We start from the raw sequence: 17356 nt of genomic DNA on the forward strand, positions 1-17356 counted from the left end.
CAGTTGCCTTGTTCTAGTCTATGCTGCATAAACCCCTGCCTTTTGAGGTTCAAAGTTCTCTGGTAGTTGTGTGTACTTGGCTTAAGGAAGACAGTGAAGGCCAGTCTATCTTAAAGGACTAGTTGCAGCTACTAATTTTAAAGCAGTACTTGTTTTTCCAATATAGTAAGCCTCCTGATCTCTTTTCTCCTACTTCTGTACTGCTCTCCCAAAGGGGGGTTGTGCTGCAAGGTAGCTGACTGTTCCAAATTATCAGTGAGTTGAATTTTTGAACAGCTAAATAGGTATGGTCTGTTTATTAAGAGACAACAGGGATGTACAAGAAAGATATTAGTACAAGTCAGGCCATTTTTTCCATTTTTTTTTTTATTTGCGTTGCTTAAAATAAGGCAAAGTACTAAAAGCATAGTCTGAGACAATCTGTGCCTTCCAACTTAACCAGTGAAGAACTATAGGTATTACTTTCAAAAATTTTCACTGGATCATGTGTTTGTTTCTGATTGAAACTATCTGATTAAGTCTACTGCTGTTGTAGTCCAAAGATGTAATACTGATGGCTATGCCTTACACAACCATCCCGGCACAGTAGGCATCTCCTGCTGGGAGTTCTTTTTCACTTTGCATATGCCTGGGAGTCTTAAGATCTGAGTGAGCTAAGGTTCAGGAACTTTCAATTACAGGTGTTGTTTCCTTTCAGTTAGGAAGGAGGTATATCTTAAGGAAGAATTTATTATACTCTGAAAGGGCATTGTGTATGTTTTTCACCTACATTCAATATTTACAACATTAACAACTGTCTTTCCCACCATCCTGCTGTTACTCATTGATGCATTCACACCTTCTTGGTGTTGGTGCAAGTGTTTATGCAGGTATTAGGAGAACTGCATTTGGGGAGCTAAATAAGAAAAGAATTAAAGTATAGTGACTGTGTCACTAGCTTTTGATAACTACTTTATTTGTTGGTCATTCATTAAAATGTGCTTTGGTGTTTTTTTGTCAAACCCTCTCTAAAGTTACTTATTTCGTTATTTCCTTTTGATGACAATTTCTCATTTTAATTTGCTCTCTTAGAAGTGGTATCATTCTGATTGACCTGAATATAAGAACATAATTATCCTGTAGAAATGAATGAATCTCTATCTTTCTAAAGATGTTATTCTGTAATTGTAGATGATTTAAAAAAAAAAAAAAAGGCAGAATTGTGTGGGATGCTCTTCTCTCTGTATCACTTAGATTTGCAGAAGCTCTCACTGTGTGGGAGCATGCACATAATTTCTGTGGGCATGAATACCTTTTCAATTTCCTGAAACACTGACTGTACACAGTCTTATTAAGTGGGAAAATGATGTTTTTAACTGTCATGGTTTAACCCCAGCCAGCAACTAAGAACCATGTGGCTGCTTGTTCACTCCACCTTGGCATGATGGGGGAGAGAATCAGAAGAGTGAAAGTAAGAAAACTCATGGATTGACAGACAGTAAAATAAGTAAAGCAAAAGTCATGCATGCAAGCAAAGCATTCATTCACCATTTCCAAGGTCAGGCAGGTGTTCAGCCATCTCCAGGAAAGCAAGGCTTCATCATGGGTAACAGTTACTTGGGGAAACAAATACCATCACTCTGAATGTGCCCCCCCCCTTCATTCTTCTGTCCTAGCTTTATATGCTGAGCATGACCCCATATGGTCTGGGATATCCCTTGGTCAGTTGGGGTCAGCTGCCCCAGCTATTTTCCCTCTCGACAAATTGTGCAACCCCAGTCCACTTGCTGGGGGGGGGAGTGAGGAGCACCTCAAAATTCTGAAAAACAGCTATGCTGAAATTACATTGATTAATTAATTATTACTGTAGACTCAAACACTAAAACCAGTAGTATTTTATGACATTGTCATTACCTTGATTTAATTTTCAGCAAATCAGTGAAGCAGAAGGCCAAAGCAGTGGCACATCTTTTCAGCCAGACATAATATCAGGCTGCCTGTTTCCTGATCGGGGTATCTGATACTCAGATATTCAGATGACATACTGTACAGGGCCATGTAGTATCATGTGTTTGAATTCAGTAGTGGGAAATTCCTTTTTGTCCCTATCTTCAAGAAGAGCTCAGGAAGTCTGAAGGGAGGCTTTTATTCAGGAGCAGTTCCTAGGTGGGGAAGGCAGTTGTCTGCCTGAGCCACATTGGGATTATCTAAACAAATATCTAAGTGTCTGTATGCCATACTTTATGCACTGCTGTGTTCAGTTCAGTGTAAAGTTCACCAGTTGTGACCACTCATGTACACGCTCGCTAAAATTCATGCACTTTATTTAGGTTTTCTAAAGCAGGGCTGCAAAATTTAAGTTCTTCTTGTCTTCTTAACTCTTTTTGTGTCTGCTGCCATAAATCTTACTGCCATAAATAACTTTCTACTTAGTGGATTTCACTTCAACAGAAGTGAAAAAAAATTACTCCACAGAGTCTTATCTCCTGCCCAGTAGTTAATATACTCATCTGGGAAACAGCAAGTGTGCATTCAGATTCCCTAAGACAAGTCTCCAAGACATACCAGTCGTTGTCTTCTCAGCTTTAATCACTAAGTTCTTCTGTAGAAGTCTCAGAGGAAGACCTAATGTCCTCTGAAACCTTGAGTCAGTAATTTTTAAGATGATCTCCTGCGCTTAGTGTGTCCTCCGTATTGATGTTTGGTCACTTTGCACTGCTTGCTTAGTTTGCAGGAGTACTGAATTCCTCTTCAAGATTCAAGATGCGATCAATAAAATAGGTACATTAAGACACCAAGTGTTCAGAAGTACCTATCTCTATCATATAAGAATAAAATATCTTCTCTAAGAAGCACTGATGCCTAATTTAGTCACCCTAAAATACAGGTATATAGTTGCTGAGTGTCAGTGTCTAGGCTTCATGCCCATAGAAGACAGTTGATCAACACCGGTTTACATGAAATCTCAGAGAAACCTGGTGTCTCACACATCCTGTGCTTTAGTAATATTTTGTGGTGTATGTACATAGAATGACAAGCCCTCTGAAGACAAACACTTTTGAATTTAGCTTCTCTGTTTTCCCTGATTGATTTTCTCTTTCCCCAGTTTTCCTGTTCTACTTCTTTCTCTTCCAGTTCCTTTTCTCCATAAAGTTTGGTCTAGATGTTATCTCTTTTTTCAGTCTTCCTCTGAGTTTATTCCTCTGTATTTCTTTGATTCAGTTTTTCCATTGTCTTTTTGCTCCTTTATTACTGTCCTTTTCTACAATATCTCTCTTTGTTCTCAGCAACATTTTGTGTTGAAATAGGCTCTTGAAGAAAAACAAGAACTTGTTGCTCTAATTGTCCGAACAGCTGTGGTTGTCTTTCTGATTACTTAGAAAATAACCTACTACATATATAAAATCCATTGGTGAAAAAATTAATTTTGCAGATTTAAAACTTATGTTTCTCATTCCTGAAACTTAAGACTTGCATGATTTAATTGTCAAAAACAGTATTTACTGCAAATAGTAGGTTCTTTTTTTGACTCTGAAGTTTTTGAGTTTAGCCTTTCCTTCAAGTGGATTTCAGAAGCCATAAGCCTTCTGCATTGACCCTTAGGCTGTAATTTGTTTCCACAGTCCTCGTCACCTTTAGATATTCTCAGGAATGGAAGCAGAATTAGTCAGAAAAAATGGCTAGCCATAGTATGAAAATCGGGTGTGATAACGAACTCGTATGAGGACCTCGAGCCTGGTGTGTGTATTTTTCTGCCAATTTTAGCATTATTCCTAGCCTGTCTGCTACCAATCCTCTCCTCAAAATAAAGAAAAAAAAAAAAAGTGAGGAAGATTTCCTGGTGGCATTAAAATAATTATTTTTGACATCTAAAGGAATCAGTCTCTCACAATATGCAAACATTCCGTTTTCTTTTCCAAACTCAGTCCTATTTAATTTACTTTTAAAATCAGTGATTCATAATACTTCTATGGTATAATGCTAAGCATGGTATTTTGGAATAAAGTAATAAGCTGTTAAAATCAGTTCCTACATGCTGTAGTTAGTACGTATCTAAATCACATTAGTATTTTTACAATAAGATTTTTCTTTTTAAAAATAATTAAAGATTTTTTTTTTATATATATAACTGTTTCGAAATATACACCACACTCTAATTTCTGTGTTGCCTCATCTGAAATACTGGCTGAGTATTTCAAGTTTTTCAGTTGTAATTTACAGATTAAGATTGTAACTTAATCTGCTCTAACTAATAGATGTAGTTAACATTTTATGCCTTAGTTTTGATGTTAACACACTCTGGAGTTGCTACTAACAATATATTCCATTTATCCATCTAAAATTTGAAAAAAAAGAAAAAACAAGCAAACAAACCTTCAGCCTCTCTTACTTCATATTCATGTGTTTTTCTAATTGTATCATTCAATTTGATTTCTAAACAGTATTTACCTGTTTCAGCATAAAGTATCCAGGCTGAGCGATTGTGTGAAGCATTTAAGGATGGGCACTGCATTATAGAAGATGTCATTATATTCCTCATTGTCACAGTGGAGGTCCTTAATTGTCCAGGAATAAACACGTTGGAAAGTTGTTATACCTTGACCTTTTTTCTCTTTATAGCACTGTTATATTTTAGTTATTTGCACTCCAAAAATCTCCTAGATAGTACTAAATCTTCTTCATTCATGGTTCAGGTGTAAAAAGCTCAGGAATGGCGCAGAAAAGAGTTAAGGCAGTCTTGTTGAATTCCTACAATATTTGTGGACAAGCACAATGACTCCAACCCTGAAATTCCTTAGACTTCTGAAATGTGGAAGCCTTTAATGCTGTTAAGAGGGGGATACTGGTTTTACATGAATCACCAGAAAGATCTAATATGTTTCCTTTTACTTTGATGGTTCATAATAATAACTACATGCCTTAAATAATAAAGCAAAATCAAAACAATCCCTATCCTTTAAGTGGTGATATTTTCGTTTCTCTTATATGTTTCCAATGACGGGTAGGTGGCTTTTTGTTTGGTTTGTTTTGGTTTGGTTGGTTGGTTTGGGGTTTTATTAGAGATTCAGAGAGTAGTGGGGAATTTGTATCTGGATGAATATTCCCAGCACCTCCTTGAAAGAATTAAAAGAAAGAGATTAGCTTGAAGGACTAACTACATAGACGTACACTTTGTGAGAATCTTACTCTCAGTGGGAAGCTTTATGTTTTATAGTCTTTTAACCCACCATTTCCTTGTTTGCAGCTGTTTTGTTCTGATCAGATATTTCTGATGCCCTTTCTCTGTCGTTATACGAAAGCGGTTACTTTGAGTAGATATTCTCATTTGTATAATCATCATCTTCCTATTTAGAATCTTTAGCAATTGCTTTTAATACTGAATGTGAGGAGCAGTGGAACACAGGTTACTTGACAAAGCTACAAGGGCACATCAGTGAGCCCATAGTGCAAATTTTCAGAAGATAAGCTTCCTTATATGGTTCCTTGAATGGTATATTTTGCATTGAACTGAATAAACAAGGCAGCAGATGTGGCATAACACCATCATCCTAGGAATATAAGGAAACTAAAATATTTTTCTAGGGAAGAGAGGGCAGTCCTGCTATAGCTGAAACTCCCTACTTCAGGCTCCAGATCACAGAGTGCTTTCCCTGTTTGCCTCTTGCAATGTTTTTTCTCCAGCAGGGTATCAGAGAGAGCTTTCCCTCTTTTCTTTAACTTTGTTGAGGCCTTTGTTCTTTTCCCCCAGCACTTTAATCAGGATTTTGAAGTGGGAACAGGTGGCATTCCTTAGCTTCCTCCTTGCTTCTTTGAAATGCTTGAACTTAGGCCCGGTGACTACCTTAGAAATGAGCACTTTACTGTAGCTGTGTTTGCTTCAAGGTGTCAAGGTGAGGGGAGAAGGAAAATGGCATCAAAAAGAGATCCTGGATAGAAGCAGAAGTTTGTCTTCGGTAAGCTAAAGGAAAAATAGAAGTAAAAGCAATGGTATGGCGAGTGACAAAAATATTTTTATTGTAATAAGTCAGTAGGTTACATGCTAGTTACTAGATGTTGATTTGTTTTAATTGTGAAAGAGCTGAAGATATATAAAAAAAAATCTTGTACAAATAAAACTACAATAACAAGCCTGCAGCTTTTCTGTTGAAAAGGAGTTAGTGACATTTATGATCTAAATGTGGTGCCTTTTTGCATACACAGTAATTATATAGTTATATGTATATTATATGAAGGTTGCTGTTTTAAAGGTTTGTGATACTTTAGAAATGACTCACTTCGGAAATTCTGAAGAAATGAAAGCAATGCTTCCCATGATGTTAAAATATCTTCTAAATGTATCACCTCCTTCCTTCAGAATTCTCCCTCCGGAGTGTATGCATTGTTTCTCTTAGTTTTCTTGAATGTGCACCTTTGTAAAATTCATTACCTCTTCAGGTTTCACTGCCATATGCATCTTATATGGATTAACTTCAGGTTCATATGGCAAAAAACTAATTTGAATGAATAAATATGGTCTTTAGTAAGTAAAGAAAGCAAAACCCAGAAATTCACTGCTTATAAACTCTTGTAGGGGTTATTTGGTCATAATATCTCTATTGGCACTAGTGAAAATTAATTTTCCATTTTTTACAAAGATTTAGCAGGTAGTCTTTGAGGAAAAATCAGAGTAAACTTTGAAGCTGTATCTTGAAATTATCGTTGGTAGGGGCTGTGGCTAGGAACAGAGTACTGCGGTGGGATGGAGTTACTGGTCACTGTTGTCTGCAATCTCTGAGCTTTGTTTTGTTGCTTGCTTTAAACTGGATGGTAACCTCTTCTTTTTAGGGGTAACTGTGTTTTGTCTTATCAATTACTATCATTTCTGCATCTGTCTGGATTTGTTTAGCCTTAATATACTCCAGATTCAGTTCTGTTACCCTGCCTGTTTTGTTTCCACTATAAATTATATAATTGGTAGGGGAAAAAAAAAAGTCCCTTTTAGACTCTGAGCAACTATTTTCCTTGCTAATATATTTTGAAATATTCAGGTTTGCTCATACACACACACCATTTTATTTTATTTTTTTTCTCCTTTTTTCTCTTTTCTCTTTCTGCTAGTTATAGGAATGAACTGCAGGTACAAAAGTTGCCTTGTGCTTGATATAAATTTTGATTTTACTTAAAAAAAACTTCTCCACTGAAGCCTTCAATCCTTTCAGTTTGGGTTCTCCATGATCTTGTAAACTAACACATGATCAGGAACTAATACAAGATCAGTGCTGCTTCAGCTGATCAGTGTGTGCCTAGATGGAGTTCAGCATGTTCTAACTTCTTTGAACATACATATGCTTGTATGTATTCAGGGAGATGAGTGAAGACTGCTAGTTGTATCCCCTTGGCTTTACTCCCTGTCAAAGATGAACCAAAATACAGATGTGAGAACAGATTTCCTCTATCTTTGTACAATTTGAACAGTATGGAGAGAGCAAATGAAGGAGGACAATTGGTATTCTATTTTTCTTTTCTCTATTTCATACTTATTCAACCCTGCTTTTAAAATTTCCCTTAGAAAGCTAATAATAGTTGTTATTTGAAATTATGTTTTGATGTTGTTTAATGGATTTTTTAATGTTATTTGCCATATAGTACAACTCAATCTTCTGAACTGTAATATGTCCTGCAATAATACTTGGCAGTATTGCCAGATAAATATACCCAGCAAAATATCCAGATGCATTGCACTGAGAAGCTAAAGCTTCAAGCTGATGTTATGACACTTTACCCTAGTGATGGTGCTACTGAAATGTGTATAGCTAAGTATTCTTTCAAAGGGAAAATCTGGAGAATTAAATTGCTGGAGTTTGAAGTTTTATGGTGTTTTTAATTAAGTTGGTGTTTGTCAGAGCTGAGTTGCAGTAGTTCGCTATATAATTTTAAGTTGGTTTAGAATCTGTGCTATGTACAATTGTAATAAAATTCATAAGAAACCTGTCAATGACTTACTAAAGCTTACTACTTCTTGTTTAGCTGTGTCTTAAAGGAGTCATGGGTTAAGCCCAGCCAGTAACTCAAAACCATGCAGCCGCTCGCTCACTCCCACCTCTTCCTCCCCCCCTCCCAGAGGAATGGGAAGGAGAATCAAAAGAATGTATCTCCCACGGCCTAAGATGAGAACAGTCCAGTAACTAAGGTGTAACACAAACCACTGCTGCTACCACCAATAATAATGATAAGGGAAATAACAAGGGGAGAGAATACAACCGCTCACCACCTGCTGATGGATACCCAGCCCAACCGAGCAGTGATCTAGCCCTTCCGGGTAACTGCCCCCAGTTCTACATCCTGGGCATGACATGCTGTGGTATGGACTATCTCTTTGGCTAGTTTGGGTCAGGTGTCCTGTCTCTGCTTCCTCCCAGCTTCCCCTCCTCACTTGCAGAGCATGAGACTCACAAAGTCCTTGGTCAGACTAAACATTTGAGCAGCAACTAAAAACATCAGTGTTATCAGCGCTGTTCCCAGGCTAAAAGTCAAAAACACAGCACTGCACCAGCTACTAAGAAGGAGAAAAAATGACTGCTACTGCTGAACCCAGGACAAAAGGGTTCAAATTTTTGCATCTGTAATACGTGTAAGAAGAGAGATGCTCTGTATGCTCTACACAAGGACATGTATGTGCCATAGTCACATAGATCACAGAAGGTGTGATGATAATAGTCTTGGCCTATCTGAAAACATTAACTAGAAAATATATATATATATGTTGGATGAAATGGAACATCTAAAATGTTATTATGATGACAGAGTTTTTTTTAAAGATGAGTAAGACAATATTGTGTCATTCTTTAATGAAAATTCTAGATATCATTGTTCTTGCCCAGTGGAGTCCTGGCTGGTTAGAAGAAGGCATGTTCCTGTATATTAAATTTTATATCACCAAACAAGTCATGATCATGCGAAGATAACGTGCCACTCTGAGCAGCACAAGTGCAATTAGAACTTCAAACCAAATCCCTGCAGAAATTTTATTTTGGGGGGAGGTAGTCCTTTGGATGTAATCTCTTTCTTTCTTTGTCTTAAAAGCTTTTGCCACTGAATAATCTTTATATACCCTAGTCTCTGTAGCATTTGTGAAACACATCCTTGCAGGGCATTTAAAGAAAGTTATAATAGATAGATTTTTGGCGACTAAGTGGTCTTTCTGCTGAAGTTCATATATGAGTTTATGCATCCTATGCCGTATACCAGACAAAAAGTGTTAAATTTGGCGAGATTTAAGAATTTAAGAATATCTTTATGACTGTATAGAAAGGTATGTGAGTGTGGTAAGTTGACCCCAGTCAGCAGTGGAACTTCTCTCCGCATTCTGTTGGGACAGGGAAGAGAATGGGAAAAGCAAAAGCAAGAAAACTCTTAAGTCAAAATAGAGAGAAGTTAATATGAAGGAAAGAATAATAGAAAAATAAGTAATGCAAAGGCAGTAACTCAGCATGTCCCACAAGCAGGCTGATGCCCAGACAGTCTTCAAGCAGCAGTGACCTTGGAAGACAAAACAGCCCTCTCCCCTCTTCCTTTACCGCAGTATTTATTGCTGAGCAAGTTATATATAGTCCATATATAGTTACATAGAGTATCCCTTTGGTCAGTTTAGATCACTTTTTCTAGCTATGTCCCACTGCTAGCCTTGTTGCATGGGGAAGGGAGAGGGGGGTGTAAGCATGGTTCAGCAAAAGCCAAACAACTGGTTTATTGTTAACACAGTTTTAACCACAAATCCCAAAGCACAGCATCATATGGCCACTATGAAGAACATTAGCTCTGTCCCATTCATATCCAGTACAAGAAAGATGAAAAGTTATGTGCAGACATAATCTGGATTTTGAAACTGTTGGTATTTTAGTATAAAAACCCATCCATGAGATCACAGACATAATGCATAATGATTAGAAACAGATTAACACCTAAGTTCCTCTATCTTCCCCTTCTGCTCCCATCCGAATTTAGTATTTTGAAGTTCTTCTTTATGTGGGAAGGAGAAAGCTCTGTTTTTAATTAATGTTTAAGTACTTCTGCATAGAGAAGCAAAATAACTTAGAACAACTTAATTGTTAATATGTAAATCACTCCCCTCTCAAAAAAAGATTGGACAGCAAAGGTGAATAACTGGGAAATTGCTACTACATAAATGGCATTTTTTCCTTCGCTCTTCTGATGTTATTACAGTATAATGCAGTGAACATTTTTGCCATCTATTATGACTATGGTAGAATGTTTAAAATTACTTTTGAAATTAATAAAAATGTAAGTAAATCTGTCATAACTACTTGCACATTTTAATTTGTGTAAATAACATACTTGATTTTTTGATGGAGAAGATTATGGTTCAGTGTTTTCTGATTTAAAACACTGTATCAAACAGTGTAGTTGTTTTTCTTCATATTATATACACATTAATTACAGAATACCTGATGAAACTTTTTTCCACAGTGCCTGATAAATTCTGAATATCCTACTGGATAGCTCTCAGATGAAATGCTGGAAGTCACAATTTATTAACATAATTTATGTTGCAAATAGTGCAACTCATAATACAAGGGCTCAGATTTGCGTATCTGACCTATAATTCAGGTTTGGTTGGTCTGTCGTCTCCTGCAAGAACATTTAAATTGCGCTCTCGTACTTTTGCACCTACAAGCTAAAACCTATGATTGCACTACAGTTTTATGCTCATCTGAAAAGTGTGTGTTTTCCAAACATTTTGGTAAGAAAAGTGGCACATGCAGCTATGCTGCATACATTCCCAGGTCATGATCACCATTAGGACAACTGGTTAAGGGACCAGGAGTGCAAGGGCCTTGAACACTGTTTCCCACAGCATGGAGAAACTGATTGCTTATGGCTTGGGCAGGCTAGATCAATGGACTGAAGCATTTGTATGAGGTTCAACAAGTCTAGTAAATGCCAGGTACTGCAAAGACTGTGACCTTCTCTTATGGTCACCAGAACCCCATGCAACACTACAGACTTGGGGGAAGAGTGGCTGGAAACATGCATAGCAGAAAAGGAGCTGGGGGTGTTGGTCAGCAGCCAGCTGAAAATGAGCCAGCTTGTGCCCAGGTGGCCAAGAAGGTCAGTAGAATCCAGGCTGTATCAGAAATTGTGTGGCCAACAGGACTAGGGAAGCAATTGTTCCCCTGTACTCGGCACTGGTGAGGCTGTACCTTCAATACTCAGTTTAGTTTTGTGCCCCTCAAAACAAGAAAGACACTGAGATGCTGGGCCATGTCCAAAGAAGGGCAATGAAGCTGGTGAAGCATCTGGAGCACAAGTCCTGTGAGGAATGGCTGAGGGAACTGGAGTTATTTAGTCTGGAGAAAAGGAGGCTCAGGGGACCTTATCACTCTCTACAACAACCTAGAAGGAGGTTGTAGTGAGGTGGCTGTCAGTTTCCTTTCAGGTAACAAGTGATTAGATTAAAGGAAATGGCTTCAAGTTTTGCCAGGGAGATTTAGTTCGGATATTAGGAAAGATTTCTTTACCAAAAGGATTGTCAAGCACTGGAAAAGGCTGCCCAGTAAAGTGGTGGATTCACCGTCCTTGGAGGTATTTTGAAATATGTAAATGTAACATTTAGGGATATGGTTTAGTAGTGGATTTGAAAGTGCTAGGTTAGGTTTGGTGATTTTGAAGGTCTTTTCCAACCTAAATGATTCTACATCTATGAATTTTGAATCTATTTTAATTTGATATAACAGCAAGCTGGTAATCTTAGAAGCAATTACATGCTTAGAAATAGTGAGATGAAGAACTGGTGGCTGGAGAGAGAAGGAAGGCTGCAAAATTATCTCACCAGATATCTGTTCTGCTGGCCTGCGATATTCCTTCTCAAGCAGGTACTCTTTGGGCCTGCAGCAGGGGAACAAGTCCATGGTGGATATTTTGTGCAGTGACAGGGGCAGTGTTATGGGTGAAAATAGGTGATTTGAGGGTTATGGGCTGTTGGGACTTTGGTGAGAATAAGAAATGTGGTTAATGCGATGGTGATGAACATGGATGAATATAGGATGCAACCCCATTAGAAACCAAACTTCATTATTTCCTGATCGAACAAGTTCTTTCATTAAGAAAATTAAAAATTTGTAGCTGGTGCTGATGGATAGCCATTAAAATATGTAATTAAATCTAGTGCTAAAAAAAGAAGAAATTTACTGTTCCTCTTATTTTTGCTTTAGACCAGACCTGTTTGATTGGAACACTGTTGCTTCTCAGCAGTCACCTGTGCAAAGATTAGACCATGCATTCAGCATAGCCAGGAAACACCTGGGCATAGAGAAACTCCTTGATCCTGAAGGTTAGTAGAAATTGTATTCTTTAAGTGGAAAATCAATTTTTCCGTGCATTTGATTGTAAATAATTTTACTTTTTTCTTTTTTTTTTCCTCCTAAGAATTTAACTTTTGCAAGATAAATGATAAACTGAAGCAAAATACTTTATTTATGCTTTAATGTTACCCTTGTACTCTATGGAAATAGCTTAAGAACTGTCTGTATGTACATGCACTAAAGCTTTTTTCTTTTTCCAGCTTTGGGAGTTTTAGTGCATATGCACTTAATTAAAGGTATCTCAGTAAGAAGCTGATTTCTGTTTCAAGGATTTAGAGCATCTGCAGCTTTTATATCTTCTGGAAAGATCACAAGATCAAATTGCATTGAATATGTATTCAAAATGTGTATTCAAACCTTAGGTATTTATATCTTTAAAATTATTTATACATCTTCCGTATACTGAAATTTTATCAGGATGACATGACTCAAACCACTCTTTTACATGTTAAAGACCTGCCTATTTTACCTTAATTCTTTTTTTTTACTTCCTTATGCAGTCCTATTTAAAAGGTTCCTTTTTGTTTAAAAAGGTTCCATGTTTTTCAATGATCCTTTTAATCTTGTGAATTAGTGTATATTCTCTACCGTACTTTCTACATTGCTGAGAGCCTAAGTATTTTTTCCTCAGAGAACATTCCTAAAGCAGTCTTTATTATAGGGTGATGTTGAAGAGCTGTCGTTTCCTTTCTATGTATGCATCTGTGTATATATATATATGTATGTACACACAGACTGTCTGCTTCTACACTATATTCCATGTGCTATGTTTTCATGAAATTTCCTATTAAGACACTAAGAAACGCAGTTTTCTATATGTTTGTGCTTTTCTCAGTGGCTCATCTCATGGTGAGTTTCTGATGGGAAGAGCCAGTATTTAACAAAATGCAAAAATGAATCTAAAACATAGCACTGGGTGTCTTAATCTTTAAATATAGTAGGGCATGTCTCAAGACTGAACTAATAACCCTGTATCCCCTATGTTTCCTTTAGAGAAATATATAAAATTGTATCTGTTTATGCTGTAGTCAAACATCATAAACCTCTCTGCTCTGTAACCTTACTGCTTTGTACAATGAAAATCTGTTAGAGGATATGATTTAAATCAAGGCAATGATATTTTGCTCTGTGTAGAATTAAAAGAGAAGCATCTCGAGTGGTGCTCAAAATTGGAGGAACAAGTAAGATTTGAGAGTCGACGATGACCTCATAGGTGAAATCTCTGTGAGTGTCTCCTGAGTATCTGTCTTATGGGCAGACAAATAGTTCCCATGTACCAGTAATATATGGAGTGTCTGTAATGGAACTTGTGGAGGAACTGCACAGTAAAACCAGTACAGCATTGTTAGCTAGTACACTGTATTTCATCTCCAGGACAGAATTTGTGTGAATCACTGAAGGGGAGGAACAGGCTTCATATGTGCTAAAGCATGAGATTCAGCTTGTAAACTCTGAATTGGACTGGAACTGAAAACTGGGTAGCACAACTGAACAGATATAGTCACAGTCCTTGCTATAACTGGTTTAACTTTCTTCTTAAAATAGATTAGTGCATAAATTGTTTTCTGTATGCAAAAGTCACTTTTGATTAGGCATTTTATTCTGGTTTTGGCAAAGATGCTTGCAGTTGTTTAGCCAGCAACTGAAAAACTCTTAAAACATTGGTAGTTTTCCAAAAGTCTGCTGTAATTATTTGCTATTAAATGTTGTAAATCTTGGTGTTTGCCACCAATTTTTTTTTCTCCCCTCTACAAATGAAAAACTGCAAACTTTTTCCAGAGGAAAAGTAAGTTCTGTACATATTTGAAACCATATGAATTTATGAAATTATAACAATTTTTTTCATGATAATAAATCTTTTTCTAGACTGAAAAATGTAATTACTGGTATATATGTATGTGAGGAGCCTTGTTTGAAGGTACCAGCATAATATGTGTGTAATTTTACTTTGTCTATTCATCACCTCTCCTAATTAGATACTCAAATAACTCTTAATGGCATATTGTGTAAAAACAATCTATTCTCTGGCCTTTAAATTAATAAAAACTGCAAAGGGCTACTATATTAGAAGAAAAAGGGAATATGCATTCAGTGGTGAAATATTAGTGTAACTTAATATTTATCAAAACAGCACATGTAATTTGTGAACACTTTAAAATTTGGGTTTGTTAATTAAATGTTTGATGTCTCAGTATTTGGAATATATTATGTAGAAATGAAAAAAACTATTCAGTAAAGCCCTACTCTCCTGCCACCATACACAGTAGTCAAAAAAAGAAAAGGTTTAGGGGTTTTTGTTTGTGTTCTGAAGTTGCTGATGATTGATACATCTTGAAACAGATGATTAGGGAGTCCATCTTAGCAATTACTTTTTGAAAAGTAAATATTTTTATTCAGCCAAGTGTTTGTTTTCTAGGTTATGTATGAGTAATATTCATTTGTTTCTGAGGTTGCTGATACTTCAAGTCTCTCCCATGAGAAGTAATCGGTTTGTTCTTGTGGCTGATATTTTAAGTCTATCTCATGAGCAGCTTTTAAAACATTGTTTCAGAAGTTGATCTCCATTTCAGTCACCAAAGCAGTTAAGATATGGACTATGTTTAAGTATTTGCTTTAAAAGCTGTATTGTGTAAGTTAAAGCTGTTGTATTTTGATTCATGCAAAGATGATTGCTCTTGCAGTTTTCCTCACCTATATTAACTGCTAGGAATGCTTTTTTACATGAGCAGTATATCTTAAATTAGGCACTTGGGTTAGTTTTTAAGCACGACAACTTAACAAAAGCTACCCTAGTTGTTTGCATTTGCATTGATGATGCATGCATCTTAAAACCACATACAAAACCACTAGGTATATCCTATAAAAGGTGGCTTCTGTGTCCTTTCATCAGCTTAAGAAATTCTTACTTTATACACAAGTAATAAAGTCGTTTGACAAAATTGTCTTGTTCCTGTTTTGATACATTGACTTTGTATCATCTTGTCTATGAAACTTGATGATGACTTCATATGTAACCTTACTAATGTCCTCTTAAAAATAGCAAGCTGTATGTCTTTCTGCTTACAGCTTTCCCCTAACTAAATTAGCTAAGGACAGATCGTGATTAATCAGGTGTTATCTGAAGATACTGTGTTTTGATATAAATTCCCAAAATAGGCTACACATGCAACACAGATTAAATTCTGCAGAGCTAGTCTGCAATCAGAAAGTTCATAACATTGGGGGAGAAAAAGCAAATTTGTCTACAAGAGTAAGATGTGATCAGAACTTTACTCCAGCCTCTTCCATTTCCTGTTCAGGGAGAATAGGTGGGAAAGCCGACCCCATTCCACAGCAGATTTTTTTTTACTATATGTTACCTGTTGAACATTTGTTTTGTTATTATTTGGCTTTTACCCCTGATGTTGGAAAGTTTTTAGAAAAACATTAGAGACAGGTTTCCTTCCTCTCTTCTGTCATGAAAAAACAGTGGAAGATTCAGCTGTATTCTAGATGCAGGAATTGAATGTGCATGAAGTTTGCCAATGATACTAAACTAGGAGAAGCTGTGGACTCTTGAGGGTAGAGAGGCCTTACAGGGAGATTCTGCACTTGAGACAGGGTAGTCCTGGTTAGATGTATGAACTGGGGGAGGAGAGGCTGGAGAGCTGCCCCACAGAAAGAGATCTTGGGGCTGGGAGGGAGGCGTAGGGATGTAAAGAGGGGGTGTGGGCTCATTGTTAAATGAGTCAACAGCGTGACCTGACAGCCAAAAGAGCCAACCATGTCCTGGGATGCATCAAATAAAGCATAGCCACGCCGGTCAGTGGAGGCCATTCTCCCACTGGTGCAGCCCCCTCACAGGCACCATGGGCAAGTTTGGGCATCTCACTATAAGGAACGATTTGAGTGTGTTCAAATGATTCTATGAAAGAAGTCAAGGGGAAAAAACAAGAAGGTATGTGGGGAAACTGATGGATGGTAGAAAGTGTTATTTAGAAGAAAGTTAACAAAGACCTAGGCATTAGCGGGCAGGATTCAACAGGGAAAATGTGTTTGCAAATTGAACTTTTTGGGCCCAAGTATGCCCACATAACTCACAATGACCTTTTGTTTTAAGACATTTATGATGATGCAGCTAAGGTGCTTTAAATCTTAATAATGCTCTCTGTGATCCTTTAAAAGAAAAAAATAGTTATTTTCCTTTTCATTGTATAAAATTAATATTTGTGAGCTTCCAGTTATTTTTCATTCAACTCAAAATATCATGTGTTTAACATTGCCAAATCCAGCTAATTGAATATTTTTTTTTTTAGGATTTGAACAGCAAACCTAACATGTAGAAAACTTCTAATACAGTGTAGTAGAAGTTTTACTACACTGCAGTAGAAGTGTGGGGTTTTTTTGATGTTATTTATGTTATTTTCTTTTTCTTTCTTTTTTTTTAAGACCATTAGTCTTGGTACAACTAAGGAAAATATTTGACTGTCTTTTTCACACCTTTGTGATGACTGTTGAGGTATTTTGGATGTGAAATTGAGTTGCTGACTTCTTCAAAAATTTTAGTTGGTTGTTTGCAATGTAAATAATTCAAGTTGTAAATCTCAGACTGCTCTCTTGAATTCACAGTATTTTAGATGTAAATAATATAGCCCACTGAACATTTTTCTTTTAAAAGTTATGAACTTAGTCTTCAGATCCTTATATTACTCGTTCTATTGTTATAAGAATAACAATGGGAATGAGTCGTGATAGAGATATTTGCCATCTTTGTTGGTATGGGTTCACTTTGGCTAATTTCAGCAAAAGACATAAAATCTCTTAAGCAAATGAACCAAATAATGCTGGCATTAGTAATTACAGCTCATATATAGAAAAATTTGAACAATTGATCAAGCTGTTAAGATTAAGCTGTATCTTTTAATAAGGTCTAATTACCAGTGCCTGCAGTTACATCTCGTAGTGATGTTTTGTGATCTTTTTATCTGTATTGCAGTTGTGGAGAAATATGATCCCAATCTTCATATACAAGCTTC

General features: G+C 36.6%; 1 protein-coding gene across 15 annotated transcripts in view; it reads left to right on the plus strand.

Annotated features, from left to right (window-relative positions):
- The window catches only part of DMD (dystrophin), a 1199681-nt gene that overhangs the window by 379217 nt on the left and 803108 nt on the right, over positions 1 to 17356 (plus strand). For all 15 annotated transcript variants that reach the window (XM_057411860.1, XM_057411861.1, XM_057411863.1 and 12 more), the window contains exon 7: positions 12192 to 12310. In XM_057411860.1, coding sequence (XP_057267843.1) covers positions 12192 to 12310 — 119 coding nt within the window. The remainder of the gene's footprint in view (positions 1 to 12191; positions 12311 to 17356) is intronic.

This window comes from Pezoporus wallicus, unplaced genomic scaffold, assembly GCF_028554395.1.
Source record: "Pezoporus wallicus isolate ANWC-B61680 ecotype Strahan unplaced genomic scaffold, APGP_CSIRO_Pwel_v1 contig_1438, whole genome shotgun sequence".
NCBI classification, from domain to species: Eukaryota; Metazoa; Chordata; class Aves; order Psittaciformes; family Psittacidae; genus Pezoporus; species Pezoporus wallicus.